This window comes from Oenanthe melanoleuca, chromosome 2, assembly GCF_029582105.1.
Source record: "Oenanthe melanoleuca isolate GR-GAL-2019-014 chromosome 2, OMel1.0, whole genome shotgun sequence".
In the NCBI taxonomy this organism is placed as follows: Eukaryota; Metazoa; Chordata; class Aves; order Passeriformes; family Muscicapidae; genus Oenanthe; species Oenanthe melanoleuca.
The window spans coordinates 130,898,703-130,920,738 of NC_079335.1; the positions used below are offsets into that span (position 1 = coordinate 130,898,703).

At 47.1% G+C, this 22,036-nt stretch overlaps 1 protein-coding gene across 3 annotated transcripts; it reads left to right on the forward strand.

The window, feature by feature from the left end:
- Window positions 1-3,872: 3,872 nt before the first annotated feature.
- BMI1 (BMI1 proto-oncogene, polycomb ring finger) lies at window positions 3,873-18,803 on the forward strand. Of its 3 annotated transcripts, XM_056484065.1 has the most exons (15): window positions 3,894-4,065; window positions 4,901-5,012; window positions 5,110-5,173; window positions 5,259-5,293; window positions 5,919-5,984; window positions 6,854-6,860; window positions 14,233-14,350; window positions 14,766-14,862; window positions 15,574-15,629; window positions 15,754-15,804; window positions 16,072-16,180; window positions 16,272-16,317; window positions 16,870-16,968; window positions 17,295-17,375; window positions 17,461-18,803. In XM_056484065.1, exons 1-15 carry the CDS (start codon window positions 3,933-3,935, stop codon window positions 17,788-17,790), a joined length of 1,404 nt encoding a protein of 467 aa, XP_056340040.1. In that variant the 5' UTR covers window positions 3,894-3,932; the 3' UTR covers window positions 17,791-18,803. The 3 variants fall into 3 exon arrangements, with proteins under 3 accessions (XP_056340038.1, XP_056340040.1, XP_056340039.1); XM_056484064.1 differs by lacking the exons at window positions 3,894-4,065; window positions 4,901-5,012; window positions 5,110-5,173; ... (1 more) ...; window positions 5,919-5,984; window positions 6,854-6,860 and adding an exon at window positions 9,154-9,255 and having other exon boundaries at window positions 14,217-14,350; XM_056484063.1 differs by lacking the exons at window positions 6,854-6,860; window positions 14,233-14,350; window positions 14,766-14,862; ... (5 more) ...; window positions 17,295-17,375; window positions 17,461-18,803 and adding exons at window positions 5,606-5,666; window positions 5,753-5,809; window positions 7,003-7,366 and having other exon boundaries at window positions 3,873-4,065; window positions 5,919-5,978.
- The last annotated feature ends 3,233 nt before the right edge of the window (window positions 18,804-22,036 follow it).

Below are 22,036 nucleotides of genomic sequence, written 5' to 3' on the forward strand. Positions count from 1 at the left end.
TTAATCTCATTTAACTCCAAAAATACTACCTAGTAGAAAAAATGGTTTTCATTTTAAATAGTCCAAAAATATTAAATACCTGGTAAAAATGTATTCAACCACTATAGGTTTTACCTTAACAAAATAAATCAAGTGCTTTCACACATTTAAATAAAAAGCTAAGGTCCTTAACTGTTAATCAGAACTATTTGTAAGCAAACAAAGCATGTTTTATTAAATAGTCCTTGTGTCTAGACAAACAATGCATTTCTTAAAATTAATACATACCAAAAATTTCTGAAAGCAAATATTTTCTTCTTAATATGTGACAAGAACTGCACTTTCAGCAGATATGAGCACTGCCTACAATAATCATACCAATTAAATAATCCACATAATTGCCTGGTTCAAGGCAGTATTTTATTTATTATATTGCACTTTTGTGCCTGTGATTATGAGAGAAATTTTCCTGGGCTTTCTGACATATGCAGTCTCCTTTTCTTTATTTCTGTCATCATGTCAGTTACTGGTATATGGATATCATGCTGTCTCTAAAGATATCAACCCAGCAAGAAATAAAACACTGACATTTTTACTGTTTTGATCTGCTTAAAATATTTTATTCAGAAAAATATATTTTATAATGAAGAAGGCTTGATATTGACTTAAAAGAAAAGTTCAAGGGGCATTCCATTAATGTGTGGAAGAAACTCTTGGAATTCAGTAATAATTCGGAAGAAAACTGGTGTTAGAATATCATCTTATGTTACTGTCTCTTAATTCTGTGAAGAGCAATACACAGAAGAAAAGATGTTAATCTGAGACTTTTCAAAAGTACTTATGCCAGTGTTTAAATTTTATGTATTAGTCCTCTGGAGATGCTAATGATTTCCCTTCATTTTGAATGGTTGAACTATTTTGTTTTAAGTAACAAAGTTCAAGCTGTAAAAATTACTATCTGGCATGGGCTGAGGTAGTCTGTTTCCCTGATTAATTATTATTCAAGTATTTATGCATTTCTGTCATAATTTCTTTATTCAATATACAGGTTATATTTCTCTAAGAAATTTTAATGATCAGCTCTTTAAAATGTGTCTATGCTCTAAACAAGTAGTAAATTCTCATAGCAGTCTTTCCATCTGAATCCATCTCATTACCTTCTTGAAGGGAAAAAGAAAGAAAAAAAGGTCGAGATGAGAGACTGGATAGAGGATTTGATAATACAAATTTTGTGATGAAATTGTGATGAGAGTTACATGTACTGCATAATCTTGCAATGAATCTTTAGCAGTTGTTTTGCCTTTAAACCTAGATGTTAATTTATAGATTTCAATATGATATAAATGATAAGGAGATGTTGAAGAAGAAATTTCTGTAATGTACAATCATACTTTATGTGTACATTCTAATATATTTTAGGTGACAACCCTTTTTTATAGCTCTGGTCTCTTTAACTTTTTAATTCTACAGCTCAGAACTCTGTCCCCTCCTTCATGTTACGGTTTTTCCTCTCCTCCATTTTATGCTGGCTTTTCTTAGGTACATATTTGACAACCATACCAAAAAAAAAAAAAGAGAGGAAGCCTTATTTTGTCAGCCTACCTGCCTATCAACACCCCTTTCTTGTTTCTGGCAAAAAAAAAAAAAAACAAAAAGAAAAAAAAATTAAAAACAATTGTAAAGAATTGAAAAAACTGGGACTTCTGTCTGCCAGACTCTGAAGCTTGGAGTTTGTAAATTCAGTGGTATTATTTTTTATGTATCAGGCCAGAGGTAATATTTTAGAGCATATTCCAAAACATTCCATGGTTGTTCTTCTCAGTATCATGAGGCCTGATATTGTACATGAGAGTTAGACCTCAGAGCCAGATCCTGCAGCCAGTATGATTTTCCTCTTTACCTTAATTTGGTCACAATTAATACCTAGGCATACAAACATTTTTTTTTTATAACACAGTGGCCAGACAACCCACAGGAGGCAGGAAACTGGAGGCAGACTCTTTTATTAGCCTGTATCCATACTGAAGGAGATGCACACACTGGCTTGGTTTGCAGAAAATATTAATTTATATCACAAACATATTAAAATAAAAAAAAAATAATAAATTTAAAAAAAAGTTGAGGGATTATCTCAAATGTAGCATGACTCAAATGAACATAAAAGGTGCTGTGGTGAGATTTGATAAAATCTAATCTTACCGTCTGTACTAGGACAAGGCTGGAACTATTCTCAGAAGCTGGATCCAGCTTTTAGATGGAGGATTGTAATTAGTGAGAGTGATGGATACAAAATTCCAAAAGGCTTTTGATTAAATCAGCTACTAGTCAATTACCATGAAAGTTCAGAAGAAATTAAATTTTTTGTTCTTTTTGACATTGTATAGACATTATTTTAAAATAATGAATCTGGCAAAGGCCTCTAGCTTTTACTCATATTTTTTAGGCTGAGTAGCTTTCAGCACTGCATTTCCCTTTAAGAAATGTTCAGCAGAAATGTTTGTTCAATAAAGAATGCCAAGTAACACAGTAACATTCTTGACCATTCAGAATAGGCATGCACAAAAAAAAAAAAAGAGAGATCTAAAATAGTTTCTGTACATAGACTCCAAAGGTCATATACATCATGATTCATGTAACACACTAAGGCCTTTACCTTTTTTGATTACATCAGTCCCAATTTGGTCTTTAGCTGAGATATATCCACACGATGTTTCATTGTTTACTTAAAGTTACTTAAGTAAACGTTAGTATTTTTGAGGATTATGGCAATGTTTCAATACTTAAAGAATAAGATGCTGACACAAGAGGTTAGTACCTCTAGAAGAATTTATTAGATTTTCATGGAGATGTTTTCAGATAGCAGTAGTACACCTTTTGTAAATCACCACAAAAGACTGTTTTGTCTATCTGTACCTATTTTTTGTATGCCAAAATGGCAAAACCTTTTGCCAAAATGCAACAGCAATCCTGGTTAGCAAATCAGTCTAGGAAAACAGAAATTAGTTTAGTAGCAAGTTCACATTTCAGCTGGCCATAACCACAGGTAAAGAATGTGGTAGGACACGCAAATCTATAAGCACAAGGAGAGGGGGGAATATCTGATGATACACACAGACGTTTCAGAAGCAAAGTAACATTCTTTACTGAAGAGTGATCGAGCACTGGAACAGGCTCCCCAGAGAGATGATGGAGTCACCATCCCTGGAAATGCCAAAAAACCCGAGTAGATTGTGGCACTTTGTGGTGTGCTTGAGTGGTCTTGGTGGTGTCCAGTCGAGGGCTGGACTTGATGATCTTGAACATCTTTTGGAACCTCAGTGGTTCTATGATTCCATACAACGAAGGGATAATCCCGTTCCTGAGGATTTGATATTGCCAGCAACACATTTTTGGCCTGAAAGCTTCACACCAACACATGCACGTTGTGCGTCTGCTGAGATACGAGCGCTTTAGCGATTTCATAAGATACGAGCACTTTCAAGATTCATTAAGGGCTAATTACACCCCAAAACACGCCCGTGCGGCGCCTCTCGCACCAAAACAGCATCACCTCGCACTCCAAATTCCTAGGAGCGACGGGCGACGCGGTGGACACGCGTGGCGAGCGGGGTGGGGCAGGGGAGCGGGGGCGGATCGCGCGGGGCTCCGCGGCCGCGCACCGGCACTGGCACCGACAGCGGCACCGGCACCGGCACTGACCGAGGCACCGGCACCGGCACTGACCGAGGCACAGGCACCGGCACCGGCACAGACCGAGGCACAGGCACCGGCACAGACCCAGACATCGGCAGCGGCACTGACCCAGGCACAGGCACCGGCTCCGGCCCCGGCCCCGGCCCCGGCTCCGGCCCGCGCCTCCTCCCGTCCCCGCCCCGCGGCGCGGCCCCGCCTCGCGCCCGCGATCAGCTGCGCGCGCGTCACGTGGGCGCGTGTCGAAGGTCACGGCGCCCACAATGGAGCTGTCGCCGTACGCGCAGGGCGGGTGGCGGCTGCTGGGCGACCCCCGCCGCTTCCCCCGCCGCCCGTTCGCCGCCCTCCTCCGCGCCGCCTTCCGCAGCCTCCTGGATCACCCGCAGGCCGGGCTGGGTAAGGCGTGGCGCGGGGGGGGCGCGCAGGCGGGCGCGGGGCTCCGCCGCCCCCGCGGGTGTCCGCGCGTGTCCGCGGAGGAGCGGCGCTGCCCACGCACGCACCCGGGGCGGCCCCTGCCCGCGGGCGGCTCCGGGGTGCAGCTGCGCGGGGTGTCAGCGCTAATGCGCGCCCGCTTCGAGAGAGCTCCGACCTGTCCGCAGTAGAGGGGCCGGGTGGGGAAGGGTCCCCCGCGCGTTCGTGTCCGCGGGGCGCGCTGGGCTGAACCCGCGGTGCTTCCCCGCCGCGACCCTGCGGGCAGTTTCGCGCGTGGACACGTCCCGCGGCACCCCCGGCACGAGGGTGCACGGCCGGGTAATTAATTTGGCGGTGTTAATGAGTCCGCCGCCGCCTCCCGGACGGAGGGAGCCGGGCGGGGGCTGCGGGCGGTCACGGTGCCCCTCTCGGCCGGTGGCCCCAGTCCCGCTCCTCGCCATCAAAGGCTGCTGAGCATCGCGGCCGGAGCTCGCAGAGGAAATTTAGGTTTTCCTTCTTTCTTCCTTTTTTTTTTTTTTTTTTTTTTTCCTTTAATGGGAAGGGGATGTAGAGGCGGCGGGGCGCTCAGCGCCGCGCAGCCCCGCCTGGTACGGCTCGCCCCACCAGTGCTTCAGCCCCTCACCTTCTCCTCCACCTCCTCACCTTGCCTGCTCGCTTTGTCTTTTGGCTCTGAAACATCAAATGTGTTTCATTTTGAAGTTTTTGCGGGAAAGATAGCGTTCAAAGGGCGAGCAGCAGCCTTTGGTACCGTGTGCAGGGGTTTGGCAAATGCGTGTCATCAGTAATTCATTTGTTTTAGACGATCCAGACCTGAAAGATATTGACCCTTCAGTATTAAAACATTGCCATGCTGCGGCTGCAATGTGTATTCTGGAGGCAGGGAGGCAGAAAGCTGACATATCTGCTATAAGGTACTCATACTTGGAAGCTACACCATTTCTCTAGCACTTATACTTAAAAGTATACTACTGAGTTAACAGAAAACTAATAAATTCTTTTTCCCCCTAGCACATGCCTAGAAGACTGCAAACTGGATAAAGAGAGAATTGAACAATTTTGCACCGAATATCAGGTTTTTAAACCAATTTTAACATATTAATTTTTCTCATTTCATAGGAATTTATTGAAACTAGCAATTTTTTTTTCTCTCACTCCAGAAAAACAAGGATGCATTGGAAATCCTATTGGGAAGGTAGGTTAATCACTCAGCAGAGACATGGTTTGACTTATAGTTAGTTTGAAACTGTCCTGGAAAACACTTCTGCAGACTTTAGGTGATTAAAGTAAGTAATATTATTCCATTAAAAAATAAAGTGCATTTTTAACAGCTGCTAGAAGGCAGCTGTTGAAACTTTTCTTCATTTGGAATTCTACTCTTAAATAATCTTTTAGAACTTCTCAAGAAACATTACCAGGATCATGAAAAAGTTCTTTATTGATGGTCAGCTTGAGAAAATAACCTTTTCTTTTAGCATAGGGAACTTGTAACTGTTGCGTCTTTCAGCATAGGCAGATCTCCTCTCCATATAACTGATGTGTCTTGGCGCTTGGAATATCAGATCAAGGTAATTTTAACAAGGTGTTTATTTAGTCTTTTTGTGTTTTAATGCTGAGACTGGGCTTTTTTATATGTTCTTTGTTTCTTATTTAGAACAATCAACTTCATAAAACTTATCAGCCTTCCTATTTGGTGACCTTAAACGTAGAGGTACTGTACTCCCAGCACCCTCAATGGAAAAAATGGAATTTCATTATATTTTTTAATAAAATAGACATTGCTGTTCCTTTTTTTTTTTTTTTTTTTTTTTTCCCTTCAGAGCAGTGATTCGGGATCACACCCAGATGTTAGTTTTAGTTGTACAATGGAGCAATTACAGGTACTTGTTTCCTTCATCATTCTATGCTTAGCCTCAATTGTGGATGTACACGTTTTTAACAACTTGCTAATAAAAGTGAAACCATATACACTATTGCTTAAAAAAAAATCCAGTACTGGGAGGGTAAGAGAATTTTCCATAAAAGTTATCCAAGTGTATTTTTACTATCTTTTCAAATAAAGTTGGAAAGTAACTGAATTTAGTTGCATGGGGCATATGTTACATAGGTGCATAAATATTTTGTCTGTTTTCATAACTGTAATCCATATGTATATGTGGGAGGAAACTGATTTCCCGTGCTTTAGAGAAATGATTAAAGAAGCTGGTTCAGTGATTTAAATGTGTCATGATTAAAAATAGAGAAGGAACTGAAGGCTCTTCAGTGGTGTTAATGACATGTAAGAAATGTCCTGAAACAAACGTTGATCTTTGTTTAGCGATTTAAATGTGTAACTGAACAATAGAGGTATTGTAATGCTTGGAAGTGACCAAACTGTGGAGGATCAGGAAGAGGGCTTGGTGAGAGAGGAAAAGCAAGATATTAAAACTTAAGGTTTACACCTCCTCTTTTAAAATGTATCTCAAAAGTTATCCTTTAGTCAGTAATGAGTGTTTCTAGTTGGTTTGCTGGCATAGTGCTCTGATGTGCTTTGGCTGGAGAATGGTCCTGGTACAAAATTGCACTCAAAATATTTTCAGTGGTTTAGAAATCCATGCAGTGCTTCAGAGCCTGAAGCAAATGTCAGCATTAGCCATTGTGGCAATACCAATAAAATCTACTTGTTAATAGTAATGATCTATTTTAGGAGAAAGTACATTTTTAAAAGTGTTTTCCTTCAGTTCCCACTTTTCTGACTACATTGTAAAATACAGAGCTATTTAATTATTTGCTTGCATTGTTCATCAGTTGCAACACTTCTTTGTGTTACAAGGTGCTGGTTTCATTGCATCTCTGTATAAAAAAATATTCTGTTCTTCTGGCTGACCTTTTAAAAATATTCTAAGACACTATTTCATCTCTTAGGACTTAGTGGGAAAGCTAAAAGATGCTGCAAAAAGTCTAGAACGAGCGACTCAGATGTGATTGAAGGAAGGTGTCAGCCTGCTGAAGCACTCTCCTTCCTAAGTGTCTCCTAAATGACAAATGTCTTTCATCTCTTGGTGCAAACTGTGTTTTTTTTAAGTCCTTGGATGTGAATTAAGTGAAACAACTTTTTTTACATCAGCATTGGGTACTCCTTGCTCATGTAATTTTTTTTATTAACTCCTGTTAAATATTTGCTGAACTGTTGTGTCATCAAAGTATTCCTTCTATCTTATTTTGTATATTTTTACAACTGCCGCTGATTATTTTTCTCTGTGATCTAATAAAAGTTTATTCGCGCCTATTGTGCAATTTCTATGGATGAATTAGCTGTACCTAAAAGTAAGATGCTAAATGTTAGGTCAGCTCAATGAGGCAAAAGCGCCTTCTTCCCGTGCCGCGGCTACGGCGCGTCTGCTGAATCGCCGCGCTTTGTCGTTTCCAGCCGATCTTACATCTCTCCTTCGAGGAAAAAAGTTGGACCCCGGCGCGGGGGACAAGAAAGGGCTGGGTTTAATCCTGTGGAGCCGGGGCGCCTCACGAAAAGCCGGCAGACTCCGCGGCATGGAGCGGAGCCGGGTGGCGGCTCCGGCTCGACGGCGCGGCTGCTCCCGGCATCTGCCGCTCGCCGCGGGCCGCGCCCGGCGCCGCTGCTCTCCGCGGGGCCGCTCGCCGCCGCCGCCAGGTGCGGAGGGGCTCCGGGGTGCCCTCCGTCCGCACCTGCCGGCCGGCGGAGGATGCGCGGCAGCGGTCGGTGCCTCGCCGCGGAGCACGGCTTTTTTCTCTCCGCTCCTGCGCGCCCGAGCGGCGGGCGGCGTCTTATCCTCGCCAGAGGCGAGCACCGCGAGGGTTTCCCCGGTTCCCTCCCCGCCGCTCCGGCGGCTGCCAGTTCCGCCCGCGGGGTGCGGGGGACACCGCGGGTCCCTGCGACAGCCGTCCCCGCCGCCGCTCGGGGCGGAAGAGCGTCCGCGGGCGCTGGAGGGGACGCGCTGCCTCGACGGCGGCGGCTCCGCGCGGGCGCGGCGGGGCGAGGGGCGCGCGGCAGCGCGCACGCGGTGGCGGAGGCGCGAGGCCGCGGTGCGGGTCCCCGCGGGGTCCCTCCGCCGCGGGACGGGGGCGGGAGCGCGCAACAAGTGCGCGGAGGGAGCGCGGGCTGCGGGGCCGGGCGGCGTGTGGGCTGTGGGGCTGCGGCGCGGGGAGGATGGAGAGGGCAGCGCCGGGCAGGGCGGGGGGCGCAGCGGCCGAAAGGGAGCGGCGGCGAGGGCGGAGGGAGCGCGGGGAAGGAGGGCGGGAGGCGCCGGGGCTGCGGCGGGCGGGAGGCGCGGAGCGGGGCCGGGGGTCGGGGCGGGCGGTGAGGAAAAGGAGGAAAAGGAGGCATCGGCGGCGCGCGGGCGAGCGCGTGCAGGGCCGGGGGGAGGGGAGGGAGGGAGAAAAGGCGGAGGGAGGGAAGGGAGGGGGTGGCGGGCGGGGGAGGGGAGGGAGGGAGCGAGGGGGGAGGCGGAGGGGGAGGAGGCGGCCGGGTTGCGGGATTGGGTCACGGGGAGGCTGCCGGGCCCCGGCGGCAGCGCCGCTAATTCCCAGGCCGCCCTTAAGGAATGAGGCGCCCCACGTGACGCTGGCGGGGCGGGCGAACTCCGAGCCATTTTGGGGACGGTGTCAGTTTCCACTGTGTGCCTTCAGCGTTGCATTCTTCCCTCCTCCGCCCTCCTCCCGCCCGCCCGCCCGCCCGCCCTCCTTCCCTCCCCGGGTCCCCGCCACCAACTATGAAATAACAACAACAATAATACTCGTAATAATAACAATAATAATAAAGGAAGGAACGCGAGAGAGGCCGCGAGGCGGAGCGGGGGGCAGAGGGAGAGACAATGGGCTGGTGGAGAGAGGACCCATCCGGACCGGGGAGACTGTGCGCTCGCAGCGCCTGAGCCGCCCGGGCGGCCAACTCGGAGGGAGCGAGAGAGCGAGGGAGCGAGCGAGAAGGGCCCGCGAGGAGCGGCGGAGACCCGGGCGTTCTGTAACTAAAATGAGCGGAGCGCAGCGGCGGCGGCGGCAATAAGCTTATTGCAATTGACAGCGTCTGCAGTTCATTTCAAGATGGCCGCTTGGCTCACATTCATTTTCTGCTGAACGACTTTTAACTTTCATTGTCTTTTTTGGCCGCTCCGATCATCACCCACCGGCTCCGTTTTCCGGGTACGTATGAAGCGAGGTGTCGCCTTACCGAGGGCGGGGGGCGAAGGGGGCTCGGCGGCGGTTTTCGGCCGGTTTGGGGGCTGCAAAGGGGCGCCTAGGTGTCCCCCGAGCTCTCCGTATGGGAAAAGCGCTGACAGGCTGCTCTAGCCACACACACACACACAGACACGCAGCAGCAGCAGCCTGTGCACTCGCTCGCGTTACGCACCCACATTTGCAAATTTTAGTTCCTTTCTTTCTCCAGACGCCCCCTAAAACCTTTCTGTGCACATGGCCCCCGAGGAGAATATTTATATTTCCCGACCCTGCTGCCAGCCCGGCCCGAGCGCCCTTTGTTTAAAGGCAGATTTTGATTAAACAGGGACGTTCGTGAAATCTGGAGCTGCCTGGGTCAAGTGATTTCAGTCCTCCCCGAAAGAAATGTGTCTGGGGGGGGTTAAAATGTCAGATAACGCGCCCATTTTATAGAGACGGAGCCAGCGGGGGGTAGCGATCCTCCTGGGGGGGTTGTTAGGCGCCGGGGCACCCAGCAGAAAATGTTATTAACTTAAGTTGGACAAGTACTTCTGTGAAATTGGATGGGTTGTAAGATGGCGGTTCCCAGTTGTTTCCAATGTCTCCTCTTACATTTCTGCTCTAAATGCTGAACTTTCGGGGTTTGTGCCTACTGGGAGAGGCAAGGGGTGGTCAACGCCGAGAAATAACTTTTTTGGGGGGGTCAGGATAGCACTTTTAATGCGGTCTTGGGGAGCTGGGGCGGGCGGTTTGCTGGAGCCTTTGGAGCAAAGGTGATGTGTCTGCGGGACGCGGAGGGGGGGTGGTGTGTGTGAATTTCTTTTCTCTGGTCGGTACTTTTTTCCCCCCTGAGCCCGGGAAGGGTAAATTTACATGAAATCCTTTGTCAGATCTTAAAGATGTCACGAGTGGGCTCCTCGTGCTGTTTATGGGCAGCACTTGAAAGTTGCTGGTCTTATGTTTGTATAATTGAATGGCCTTGGCAATATATAAAGCGGGATGTTTCTGTGTGTTTGCTGTAAACATTTGCAAATAATCAGGTGGAAATAAGCAGGAAAAAAATCGCATTTCCATAAAAGTGAGGCAGTAACTTTTCAGCCTCTAAAAACTTTGCTTTACTTCTCCACTCTCCAGAAAAGTCGAAGAAAACCTGGGAATGTGTGCCCATTTGCAAACTTGGTGCTAAAAGAAATTTTTTTGCGTAGTCTGTGGTGGTGGGAGCAGCTTCTGTTATGGGGCTGTCTCTAAGACCAGGGGCGTTCAGTAAAGTCCAGTAAAACTACTTTGACTGACTCTGTGCAGCCCGTCCTGGAAACTGAGACTTGTGTTGCACTTTGCCAGAGACACGAAGCCTTGACCTACCTGATCGCTTAGATATTACAAAATTAACATTTTAGAGTATTTTTAAAAGTAGATAGGTTGTGTCTTACGCCTAGTCCCAGAGAGGCGATTTAAGAGACTGGAGTCCTTTTGCACTCTGTTGCCAATATTCAGGTCCTTTCTCGCTACAGCGAGTTGTGCAGAGATACTTGAGGTTCGTGTGCCTCTTCTGAAAGAACTACTGTCCTCTCCTTTAAAACATATGCGGCCATTCTTAAGCGAAAGAGTAATAACAGGCTCGATAGTACAAGTGGCTCTGGCTGATAATGGGTGAAGATGTAGAATGAAGGCTTGCTTTATTCCTGATGAGAGTTTTCCGAGAGGAGATGGGTACAAAGTACACAAACCTACCCGAGCGATGCTTCTATTCTTTATGTATGTATTTTCTGCTAGAGACCTGTCGAGCAAGGTTTGATAGCTTATTGCCTTTATGGATTTTTAATAATGCAGCTGATTCTTAGCAGGAGAATGCACTTCTGTTTTTCTTCATTTTGACATAACTTGTTTAAGGCCTCTGTATAATCGGCTGGCTGGCACTGTTTACTTCTAGCAGGTATTGTCCACATATATTTTACGTTTAGTTGTTCCATGTGTCAATGTGTAAATATATATTGTCCTGGCTAAGAGGCTGTTTGTATTTCTGTGAAGTGTTGGCATTCACCGTGTGATCAGCAGGAGCAGAAAAAAAAACATCTGAAAGGGTTTCCTCGTACAAAGATATTAAACTCAGGCTGCTGTAGTAAAATGTGCTGTGTTCATGTTACATCCCCGCAGGCACAGACACGCGTGTGCCTGTGCGGGTGGCTTTTGGGGAGAAATTAGGTGACTAGTTCAGTTCGCTGGGGAAAATCACTGGTTTTCTAGATAGCTCATAGCACGTTGAAAATGTGCTAACTTTGGGCAATAAATAATCCGCATTTAGGGGTTGCTTCGACAAAACAGGTTTCACGGTTGAATTTAATCCCCCTCCATTTAGGAAGGGGCAATGCCTGCGTGAAATAAACGCGTTAATGTCTTGAAAGGTTTGTCCCAGTCTGTCAGGGCTGGGAAGGAATTCTCGGTCAGCCGACTTGTGTGACCTCGGTCACTGCTGGGTTTTTTTTTTTTAGGTTTAGATACTTATGAATTATAAGGTACTGACTTGAACAAATAAAACACAGAACCGTGAAAGCAGCCTGTCCATGTGTAAGTACCTAAAGGGACTCCAGAGCCGCCGGCTTCAGGGCGCTGGGTTCTTCAGAGAGGCGTGCAGAAACTCCGTCTCTGCCTTTTCTGGGAAAAGCAAAACCTCGGTATCAGTTTAAAAGGAAGAAGCAGAGGGTCAGGGACCCTGGAAGCGACATTTAAACCTCAGTACAATGCAGCGGGTGTCTTGCTTTCCCGCACGATGCTGGGAACAGATTTGGGGACCTGGTCTGACTTGGTGCTTCTGGAACTTTGCTTTTCTTTTTGCTGGCCGGCTATGGTTTTATGTTGGGGTGCTTTATCTGCTGTTCACTCGAGGGTTCTCCTGCACCAACAAGAAAAGTTTCCTGGTCGGGGTCGCTCGTTGGCGCTGTGCACAGTTCTGACAAATATTGTACCCCTGTCCTGGTCAGTTTGCCTGACGTTGAAAGCTTTTAGAAAGCGTGGCGTGTTGCTTTTATTTTTTTTTTCCCTTCTTTTTTTTCGCTGCCTAACTTTGAAGTTTGCGAGTGGCTGCTCGCATCTTGAGCATACGGTGCTGCTGTGAGAGGTGGCTCGCAAGCTCTGCCTCGGGAGGAGAGTAGACCAAGGACAGGAGCTGGTGTGCTGGGAGCACTGACCTGGGAAAATTAATAGCTTGGACTGGAGCACCGTTGTTACATTACATTTTTCAGGATCTGGTTGGCAGAAAATAATTTACTCTACAATTGATGTGGCTGAGAGGGTTTTTTTCCCCGTGTGTGCTTTTCCCTTTATCTGCTATTCCCTCTAATTTTAAACAGTGTGTATGTGTCTAGCGTTGGTGCCAGTGCATCCGATGGGGTTTTATGGATTTCAGACTATGAAAATGACATTTGTTTTTCACTCTTGTCTCTGCATTGTGTTGACAAGGTGTTGATTTAGCTTTAGGAATGATCTGGTCACATGGTCCTTCGCATGTTTACACTAATGTACCGTTTAAAGTCGGTTTGGGCTTTTCCCCCCTTCTCGGTGTGCTTTATTGCTGAAAAGGGGGTTACTTAAGGATCCGGAGACTTATTTTCTCCCGTCCAAGCACTTACTCTGGTGATGCAAATCTCTTTACATCATTTGCAAAACTTTGCACCGCGCTTGCCTCGTCCGCGGGATGATTTTCAAACAAGCGTCAAAGGTCGGAGAAGGAAAGAAAGAGAAAGAAAAAGAGTTGGGCGTAAGAGAAAACTGGGAGGGAGAAGGAGAGAGAGGGGATGCCGGCGCGGTGGAGCGGGAGCTGGGGCTCGGCACCCCACTGGCGGCGCGGGGGGCTCGGTCCCGGGAGCGCGGCGCGGTTCTTCTCGCCGGAGGGAGGGAGCGGAGGGGGAGAGGAGCTATCTCAGACCAGCTCCTCGCACCGAGTCGACGTGGAGAGAGGCCCCTGAGAGGATCCGAAATGGCCGAGGCTCGGGAGGAGCCTCTGGCACTCGCCTCCGCCAGGCTGAGACCCCGAAGCCCGGGGCCGCCCCCGCCGCCAGGGCCGCCCCACACCGCGCCCGGGCACCTCCGGGCGGTGGCACCGACCCCGCCCGGGCCGCTCCCGCCCTCCCCCTCCGCTCCCTTCGCGGCCGGGCTCCCAGACCCCCGCGGGCTCCCTGGCTCCTCCACCCCCTCCGCCAGCCCCCGGGCCCCGCGTCCCACCCCCTGGCCCGGCCCGGCCCGGCCCGGCCCGCCCCCCCGGCCGCCCCCCGCCCGGCTCTCGTGTGTTCCCAGCGGTGGCAGGATGCCAAGTGTAAGTGTAAGTTGCTATAGCAACCCCCTCGGAGAGCGGAGCAGATCCGGATCGGCACCGAGCCGCAGCGGCAGCCGCCCGGACCCCCCCGGCGGGCCGGCCCCGCCGTCCCGGTGCCCGGCCCCGCTCCGAGGTGCGTGTGTCCCCCCCCTCCGTCCCTCCCCCCGCCGCCCCTCCCCGCGCTCCGGAAATGCCAGGGCAGCCGCACCGGGAGGCGCTGGTTCCCCTTTGTGCTGCTCGCCGGCAGCCCGGTGCCCGCCGTGTCGCCCCCGGATCTCCCCGCCGCATCGCCGCCGAGCCGCCCGCGCAGCCGGGGCCGCCGCGCCGCGGGAACGGCCCGTGCCCGCCGGGGAACGGCGCGGTGGGTGCCGCGGAACGGCCGCCTCTCCGCGGGGCTGCGCCCAGGCCGGCCCGGGGCGGTGCGGTGCGGGGACGCCCCGCCAGCCTCGGGACCGGCCCTCGCCCGCCGCCCGGCCCCGCGCCGCCGCCGCCGCCTTCGTCTTCCGCGCTCGGTCTTCCTCTGCGCCGGAGGATGCGATGCGATGCACGGGGGAAGGCGATGCGCCGGACCGCGGCACCTGGGACGCCGCCGCGCTCGTTTCCCCGCTGACCGGTCCTCTGTGTGTGTGTCTTTCAGAGCCGCTCCTCGCCACGCCAAAATGCACCGAACAACCAGAATCAAAATAACCGAGCTAAACCCCCATCTCATGTGCGTGCTCTGCGGCGGGTACTTCATTGATGCAACAACCATCATAGAGTGCCTCCACTCCTGTAAGTACGACCGGGCGCTCCGCGTTTTCCCCCCGCCGCTTCCCTCCTTTCCCGGCATCCCGGGAACACGAGAAAAAAAAAAAAAATCCTCCCAAGCCCAAATTCCCCGAGGGGCTCGGAACCGACGCCCTCCTTCTCCTCTCCGACGGGAGGGGAAGTAGGTGTTCCAGCCGCGGTGCAGATTTTCTGAGGATGGCCCTGCGGTCTTTGTTAAAAGTAATAATATATGTACTATAAGCGTCTCCTTTTCATGGTAATTGCAGCTTATTTGGGTAGCTGTTTAGCTTAAGCAGCATGTTGCTGACAATGGACGATTTGCTCTAGCTTGCATAGTTTAGAAAATCGCACCTTTATCTATGCATATCTGAGCGGCACCTAGGAGCATCACTAAAAGCCTGTGGTGTTTGACTTACAGTCTGTAAGACCTGTATCGTGCGTTACTTGGAGACCAGCAAGTATTGTCCTATCTGTGATGTCCAAGTTCACAAAACTCGACCGCTTTTGAATATAAGGTAGGAGAAAGTTGCTAAGTGCACACTGCATCTCTGGTTTTGCTTTATATGGGGAGACCTGCAGTAGTCGGTGTCAATGTTATCTCTTCGTCTGCAATTTAAATCTGAAAGGGCTTGTCAATTTACAAGCTACCTCGTGTGTATGTGCTCTCTTTGGAGTTTCTTCACAGATTGAAACTGAAGATGCCTCTAGATGTTTTTCTTGGTCTGTTTTAACGTACACCCGTCATTGATGCCTCTTCCCTCTCCCCCATTCTCCTCACCCCGACAGTTCTTGCCTCTATTTTCTGTATCTCCAAGACATGTATCACTCCAACCATTGCTCCTAGTCATGAAAACTGCTGCTGCAACTTTCCAAACTAAGAAACAAAAGCCTTTAAAATATCATTTGTGTTTCAGAAACGTTTTTATTGTCAGCACTGTATTTTGCTCTCTGTACTTTCTAGAGAGGACATAGCTTGAAAGGCCTTCCTTCAGTCTGAGAGAATTCTTTTTCAGTTGTGGTAACATGGATGAGCTTGGGTTCAGAGGGGTATTTAGAGCAGAGTTAGTTTGATTGCAAGGTCCTGTAAGTCAATTTTTTATGACTGGCCTCCCACTTTGTAGAAGATGCCTCATTGTTGTGAAAATTTATAAGTGAGGAGCTGCCATTTGGATTAAAATATTGCTTCATCTGCTTAATTTTATGTTGTGGGGTTGTTCTTTTTTCAGGTCAGATAAAACTCTCCAAGATATTGTATACAAGCTAGTACCAGGCCTTTTCAAAAGTAAGTAGTTAAATCAGGTATTTTATTAAGAGAAAAAAAAAAAAAAACCAGAGCCGCTATCCTATATCAATACCATGAATTACAGAGTAACTACTAAAAGAAAAATATATGCTTTTCCATCTAGATGAAATGAAAAGAAGAAGGGATTTTTATGCTGCTCATCCGTCGGCTGATGGTAAAAACTTCTCGTTCGCAACTTAATTATGTGTAGCATTGAGCTAGATGTTTTTACTGTTTCCTTTTTAACTTACAAGTGATGTATTACCATCACAGAATTTTAAGAAGTAAAGTCAGCATAATAAAAGTTTATTGTTTTAACAGTCAGGTAGCTTTCATTCATTATCTTACTGTGAAGATTTTTTTTTTTTTCTTGTTACTGAGAATTGCAATTCTTCCTGATTTGAATTTCAAAATGTAAATTATTGTGGAAATTTCTGTGCAGCTGCCAATGGCTCTAATGAAGACAGGGGAGAAGTGGCTGATGAAGACAAAAGAATTATAACAGACGACGAGATAATAAGCTTATCCATTGAATTCTTTGACCAGAATAGGCAAGTTCCAGAATGGCAAAATTTTTGTGTTTACCTGTTTGATAGCACCTGTATTTATTATTTGTTGTAATTGTGTAATTTCTTCTCACAGACTGGAGCGAAAAGGAAATAAAGAGAAAGAAAAATCAAAGGAAGAGGTAAATAACTTTTCTTTACTCCAGAGGAAACATAGCGCGCGCACACACACAACTTTGAGAAAGTCTGAATCTGAAAAAAATAGGTAGGTGTGTGTATCTAGAGCAAAGGAAGCACACCTCCTATTATGGCACTAAGTACAGAAGAGGTAAAACATTTTCATAAAGATGTATATGCAGGCAACTTTTTAAAATTAAAAATACCCACAGTACTATTTTTAAAGCAGAATCTGATTTTTTTTGTCAAATATTTAATTTTTGGAAAAATATTTAATAATTTATTTTAAAATAATATGTGTTGCATGTGTACCCTAAAAAGATATTAAATATAATACAAATATTTACACATAAATTTAGTTACAATTTTAAATTATTTTCTCTAGAATTATAATTTGTTGCTTATTTCTGATGCACCCTGTAAGATAGCAGGCATTGTTGAATTACAGTTCATAATTTAGTACGGTGCACTTTTTTCAACATGAAGCGTTAGAATACAACATCAGTGGGGGTAATTGCTCATTCTCAGTAGACTGATTTTCTTTACTATGCCACTAGGTGAATGACAAAAGATACTTGCGCTGCCCAGCAGCAATGACAGTGATGCATCTAAGAAAGTTCCTGCGGAGTAAGATGGATATACCTAACACTTTCCAGGTACCCATGGGAAAGAGTGATTTGTTTGTTTGGGAGTTGTTTTTGGTAGAATTCATTTTCTCATTACAACCAGTCCCATTAAGTGGTAACAGTCAAGTATTTCTGGTGTGTGCCATACATTATTTGGTTTATTTTAAAAATATCTATCTGTAGAATTTGGTGACACTGTAATTTTTTTAGTGCTGTAAATACCACAGCATTAAGAAATTGCTCCTTGATGTATTTGTGATATCTGTGACACTGGGGCTACTTTTACCTTAAAGCAGTCACATGCTGGGGGTAAATGCCTGGATACTCCTTAATGCAAGGGTTTGTATTTTGAACAGATTGATGTGATGTATGAAGAGGAGCCACTGAAGGACTATTACACCCTAATGGATATTGCCTATATCTATACCTGGAGGCGGGTGAGTATTTCCAGTGTGTCTCTTGGGAGGGTGCAGGACATGGCCTGGGCAGGGCACTTACCAGGGTCTCCCTTTTGCTTTGCAGAATGGGCCTCTGCCCTTGAAATACCGAGTCCGACCTACTTGCAAGAGGATGAAGATCAGTCACCAGAGGGAAGGCTTGAATAATAGTGGGGAGCTGGAAAGTGACTCTGGGAGCGACAAGGCGAGCAGCCCAGCAGGAGGCATCCCCTCCACCTCCTCCTGTTTGCCCAGCCCCAGCACACCAGTCCAGTCTCCTCACCCCCAGTTCCCCCACATCTCCAGCACCATGAATGGCACCAGCAGCAGCCCCAGCAGTAACCACCAGTCCTCCTTTACCAACAGAGCTCGGAAAACATCAATAAATGGCTCCTCAGCCACTTCATCTGGTTGATGTGCCAACCAGGCTACCACCCTCGCCCCTCCTTTATATAGATCTCTCCATGCCATTACAGCTTTATAGATGCTAATCCATGTGACTATCATCCAAATTGCTTTCTTTTGTAGTAACACTGAACTTGGCTATGAAAGGCGGACTAGGTGACATTCGGGATGGACCTTAATGGAAACACAAGATTGAAATGTAAATTGTTTTCAGAGGACTGGGAAGCAAACAAAAGTTACACCTTCACCTGTTCTGAATGATGTGGAGTTGTTTCTGTCCCCATCATCTGGAGCCAGGAGTCTCCAGAAGTCAATACAAATCCTGGGAAGTAGTTTGTTAATCCAGACTAACTCCTCCATTGCGTTCTCTTCGATTGTTATTGTTCTTATACTGTTTTGTGAACCTGTAGAAAGCAAGTGCTTTTTCATCTTGAAATCCAACAAAATTGAAAGAATATGCATAGAAAAATGCATATATGTAGCCATGTCACTGTGAATAACAATTTTTGCGTATTAGCCATTTTGATTCTTATGTTGCATCTTTAACTTCTCTGTTGCTGCGCAGAACCGATCAAAAGAAAACTTCAGTTTTACAATCTGTATGCCTAAAAGCGGGTATTACCGTTTTATTTACTGACTTGTTTAAATGATTCGCTTTTGTAAGAATCAGATGGCATTATGCTTATTGTACAATGCCATATTGGTATATGACATAACAGGAAACAGTATTGTATGATATATTTATAAATACTATAAAGAAAATATTGTGTTTCATGCACTCATGATATGGTTGTTAAATTTCTAAACTGGTTCGACCCTTGCAGATGCCGCCTGTTTGAGCTTTGCTCATACTGCAAGAAACACGTTGTGTGTGAGAGCTACAGTATTGGGAAAGCACATTCAAGTCTCTGATAACCTGGAGGCAATTGGCGATCTTAAAAGGATTTTACTTGCTTTGTCTTTTTTATTTTTTTTTTCTTCCAAGTGGAATTTTTTTACTTTACCAAATGTTGAAGTGATACAGTGAAAAAAAAAAAGAAGTCAAGGGACATGGAAGTTTTAGACCTGTTTGATAACCTTTTTATTTTTTGGTGTGGTGGGACTGTGTTTTTAAAAGCACATGGAATCATTACAGAAGCCATAAACTATTTGATATAAATTTTAAGGAACCAGCAAGTGGCTGGATGAAGGCATTTTATCTAAATTTGTTTTAATATATATGTATATGGTACAGTACTAACTTCATAAAAATTTAACTGGTACTTTAATATTTCCAATAAATTGTGGAGAATGCCTTCTCTTTAATGGCCTGCAAGTAGGTGCATTTTATTAGAGGCTTCTAAGGGTGGGGTTTTTTCAACAGGAGGAACTTTTCCACCGTAAAATATGAACAGCCCAGAACACTTTTCAGTTTGTGCTTTGCTTTGGTCGAACTTTGTGTGTGTTCATCACCCATCAGTTATACATTTGTGAGGGTGTTTATTCTATATGGATATTGTTTCATGTTTGTACGGAAAAATTGTAGTTAAACATTTCATTGTCTCCAGTCTGCAAAAGAAGCACAATTCTTATTGCTTTGTCTTGCTTATAGTCATTAAATCATTACTTTTGCATATAAATTGCTGTTACTTGTCCTGCTTGTTTTTATAGACCAGGTGATTGCAAATCCTCCACAAGGTTATTGCTTATTGATGTATATGTCTTGTTAAACAAGAGTTGATATTTTTTCCTGTAGTAAACATGTACAGTTCAATTTCAACAGTAAAAACTTCAGTTTTATATACACGAATAACTTTCATTTATAGCTGATCAAAGAAATAAATAAAAGGGATAATTCATTGAAAAGTAGCAAATTACCTCTGTTGATAATGTGGTGTTAAAGACAAAAATCTAGTTCTCATGGGAAGTATTACTGGGTGTACCAAAGCTTTTAGTGAACAGTAAAGTATAGTATACTAAAATAAAAAAGGGGGGAACAAAACACCCAGAAATTGTAGTGATTTGTTTTGATTTGGCCTGTCTTGCTGTTCTTTATTTGACCCCGATTTATTCTTGAAAATAAGCAAATGATGCATCCTCACATCCCAGAGAGCCACAGGTTTTACCTCCTATCTGTTCGAACTTAGCCCCTGTTAAACTGCACTGTCCGGGAAGGGAAGAACTTGATTTTTGTGATGGCTTGTACCCTGTTCTGCCTGTGCTGTTCTGGATTGCTTTTTAAAGCCTCAGTGGCACTAAATACGTTTTAATATAAAGATATCTCTCAATGCGACCGAATGTCTATCTTGGCACGATTCCCTCAGCTACATGAATGAATCACACTGTACTGGCTGAATTATTTCACCCAAAATCCAGCACTGAACCTGCAGCAGAGGCTTGTACGTTAGCACACTGATCAAAATGGGCTTAATTTTATTCGAAATAGCAGTTAATCACTACTTCTAGCATCAATACGGAGCTATTCTCGGTCTTTGTTGAGTGCCCGTGAAGCACTCGGCAGTAAAACAGGAGCTGGATATTTCCCTTCGAGATTTACTAAGCTCTTGTAGTATTTTCGACATCTCCCAGTTTGACATCTCCTGTCTGATCAAGAGCAAACGCTCTGGTAGCTCTCTTGCCGAGCTGCAAAAGCCGCCGAGGATGTTTGTGCTGCCATGTGAAACTTTTGTTTTGCTGCTGGCCCTGCGCAGATGGCATTGCGATGCGTATATACTGCTAAGCACAACTGGGAGGACGATCAAAGATAGCATCTTGGTGTTCTACTTGTGAAGCTGCTATGTCAGCCTTCCCGGTTTCACAATATTTTCCTTTTCATATACATAGTGACAGGTTTTCCTTTCACGTGTACCTAGATTCTCCCTGATAGTAAAGAAATCTCGGTACATGTAAGTGGAATCTTTTCATTATCCGACGGTGCATTTATATAGATGGAGGGATGAAGGCGAAGTCTGGTGCGTTTTCCTGAGCTTGTTCAACAAGCAATCTGGTCAAGGATAGAGGCAGGAGCGATCTGTGCCGGCTGGAAAATGATGTTTTTCTGCCTTCGTCCGACCAAATTTTCCGCCCTGGTTCAGCTGCCTGCAGCTCCAGGCAGCGCTTTTGTGTCCGGCACGAATGGGGATCCAGCCCCGGGGAAAGCAACAGAGAGGGAGCATGAAAATCTCCATATGCTTCTGGAGAAGACGGACAAAAACACGTAGATGGAATGCAGAAATATGCCGGGAGAGAACGAGGAGCATGACGAGCTTGCTTAGCGGAGGTGGTTGTCCCCCTAGCACTGACAATTTCTGTCAACGACGTGCGCCCGTGGATTCCAGAAAACAGAGGCTGGCAGGCGGGTACCACCGGCCAATTTCCGACACCGGCAGCGTCCCTTGGGCAGCCGAGGGAAGCGGAGGGCGGCACCGCCGCGGCGCCGGGGACCCGGGCAGCACCGGGGAAGCTCCAGGAAACGCCGAGAGAAAACGACGCTCCCCGAGTTTTGAATGATGGGAGGCAAAGAAACCCGACGGCGGAGGCAGCGGCAGCGGCGGGCGCCCTTCCCGACGAGGCGATGCCTTCGGTCCTCTGGCCGAGGCCGCCGGGTCACCGCTGCCACCTCGGCCGCCGCACCGCTGCTCCAGGAGTCGCTCGTTTCGCTGGGGATTTTCAAAGCGCGGCCAAAGCAAGTCTTCGCACGGCCGGTACCAGGGCGAACTCTCCTTCCTTCCGCTACCGCCAAGCCTGCGCCTCTTCTCTTCTTCCCCGCGGCCCCGAACCGCCGGTTCCTTAGCCGCCGTGGCAGAGTTCTCCTACCTTCCAAACATCACTTCTGGACTGTTCATCTCTCACCACGCAGGAACTCCTGCAGTTCCGATCTTTGCCACCAAACTGGCTGATGAGGATCGGGTTGTCTCGTCGTGTCGGGCTCCGATTTCTGGCCCCGGAACGGGGCGGTCGGCGGCGGCCCCCGTGGCCGGCACCGCGGAGGGAGGAGGGTTGCGGCGGCCCCGCCGAGCACCTCGCGCCCTCCCAATTTTAAAACGGTGAAATTCTGACACAATGTTTACTCAGATAAGTGTTTCCTGTTTCCGCTGTTAATTTTTAACGTTCTCGCTCCTACTATGGGTACTTGAAACGGATTTCCTTTATTTTACTATAAACAGTTTGTTTTTCATCTTTTCTGCCCGTCTCCTGCCCGGAGGACGCCTGGCGAAGAACCTGCCCTCACCTCCCAAGGGCTGCGGATCTCCGCTTTCCGCAGCTCAATGCCGTTG

Coding starts and splice junctions, on each gene's coding strand:
- BMI1 (XM_056484065.1), top strand. CDS start 3,933: ATGGAGCTGTCGCCGTACGCGCAGGGCGGGTGGCGGCTGCTGGGCGAC. Junction 15,805..16,071: donor TGCTCATCCGTCGGCTGATG/GTAAAAACTTCT, acceptor ATTTCTGTGCAG/CTGCCAATGGCTCTAATGAA. Junction 16,318..16,869: donor AAGAAAAATCAAAGGAAGAG/GTAAATAACTTT, acceptor CTATGCCACTAG/GTGAATGACAAAAGATACTT.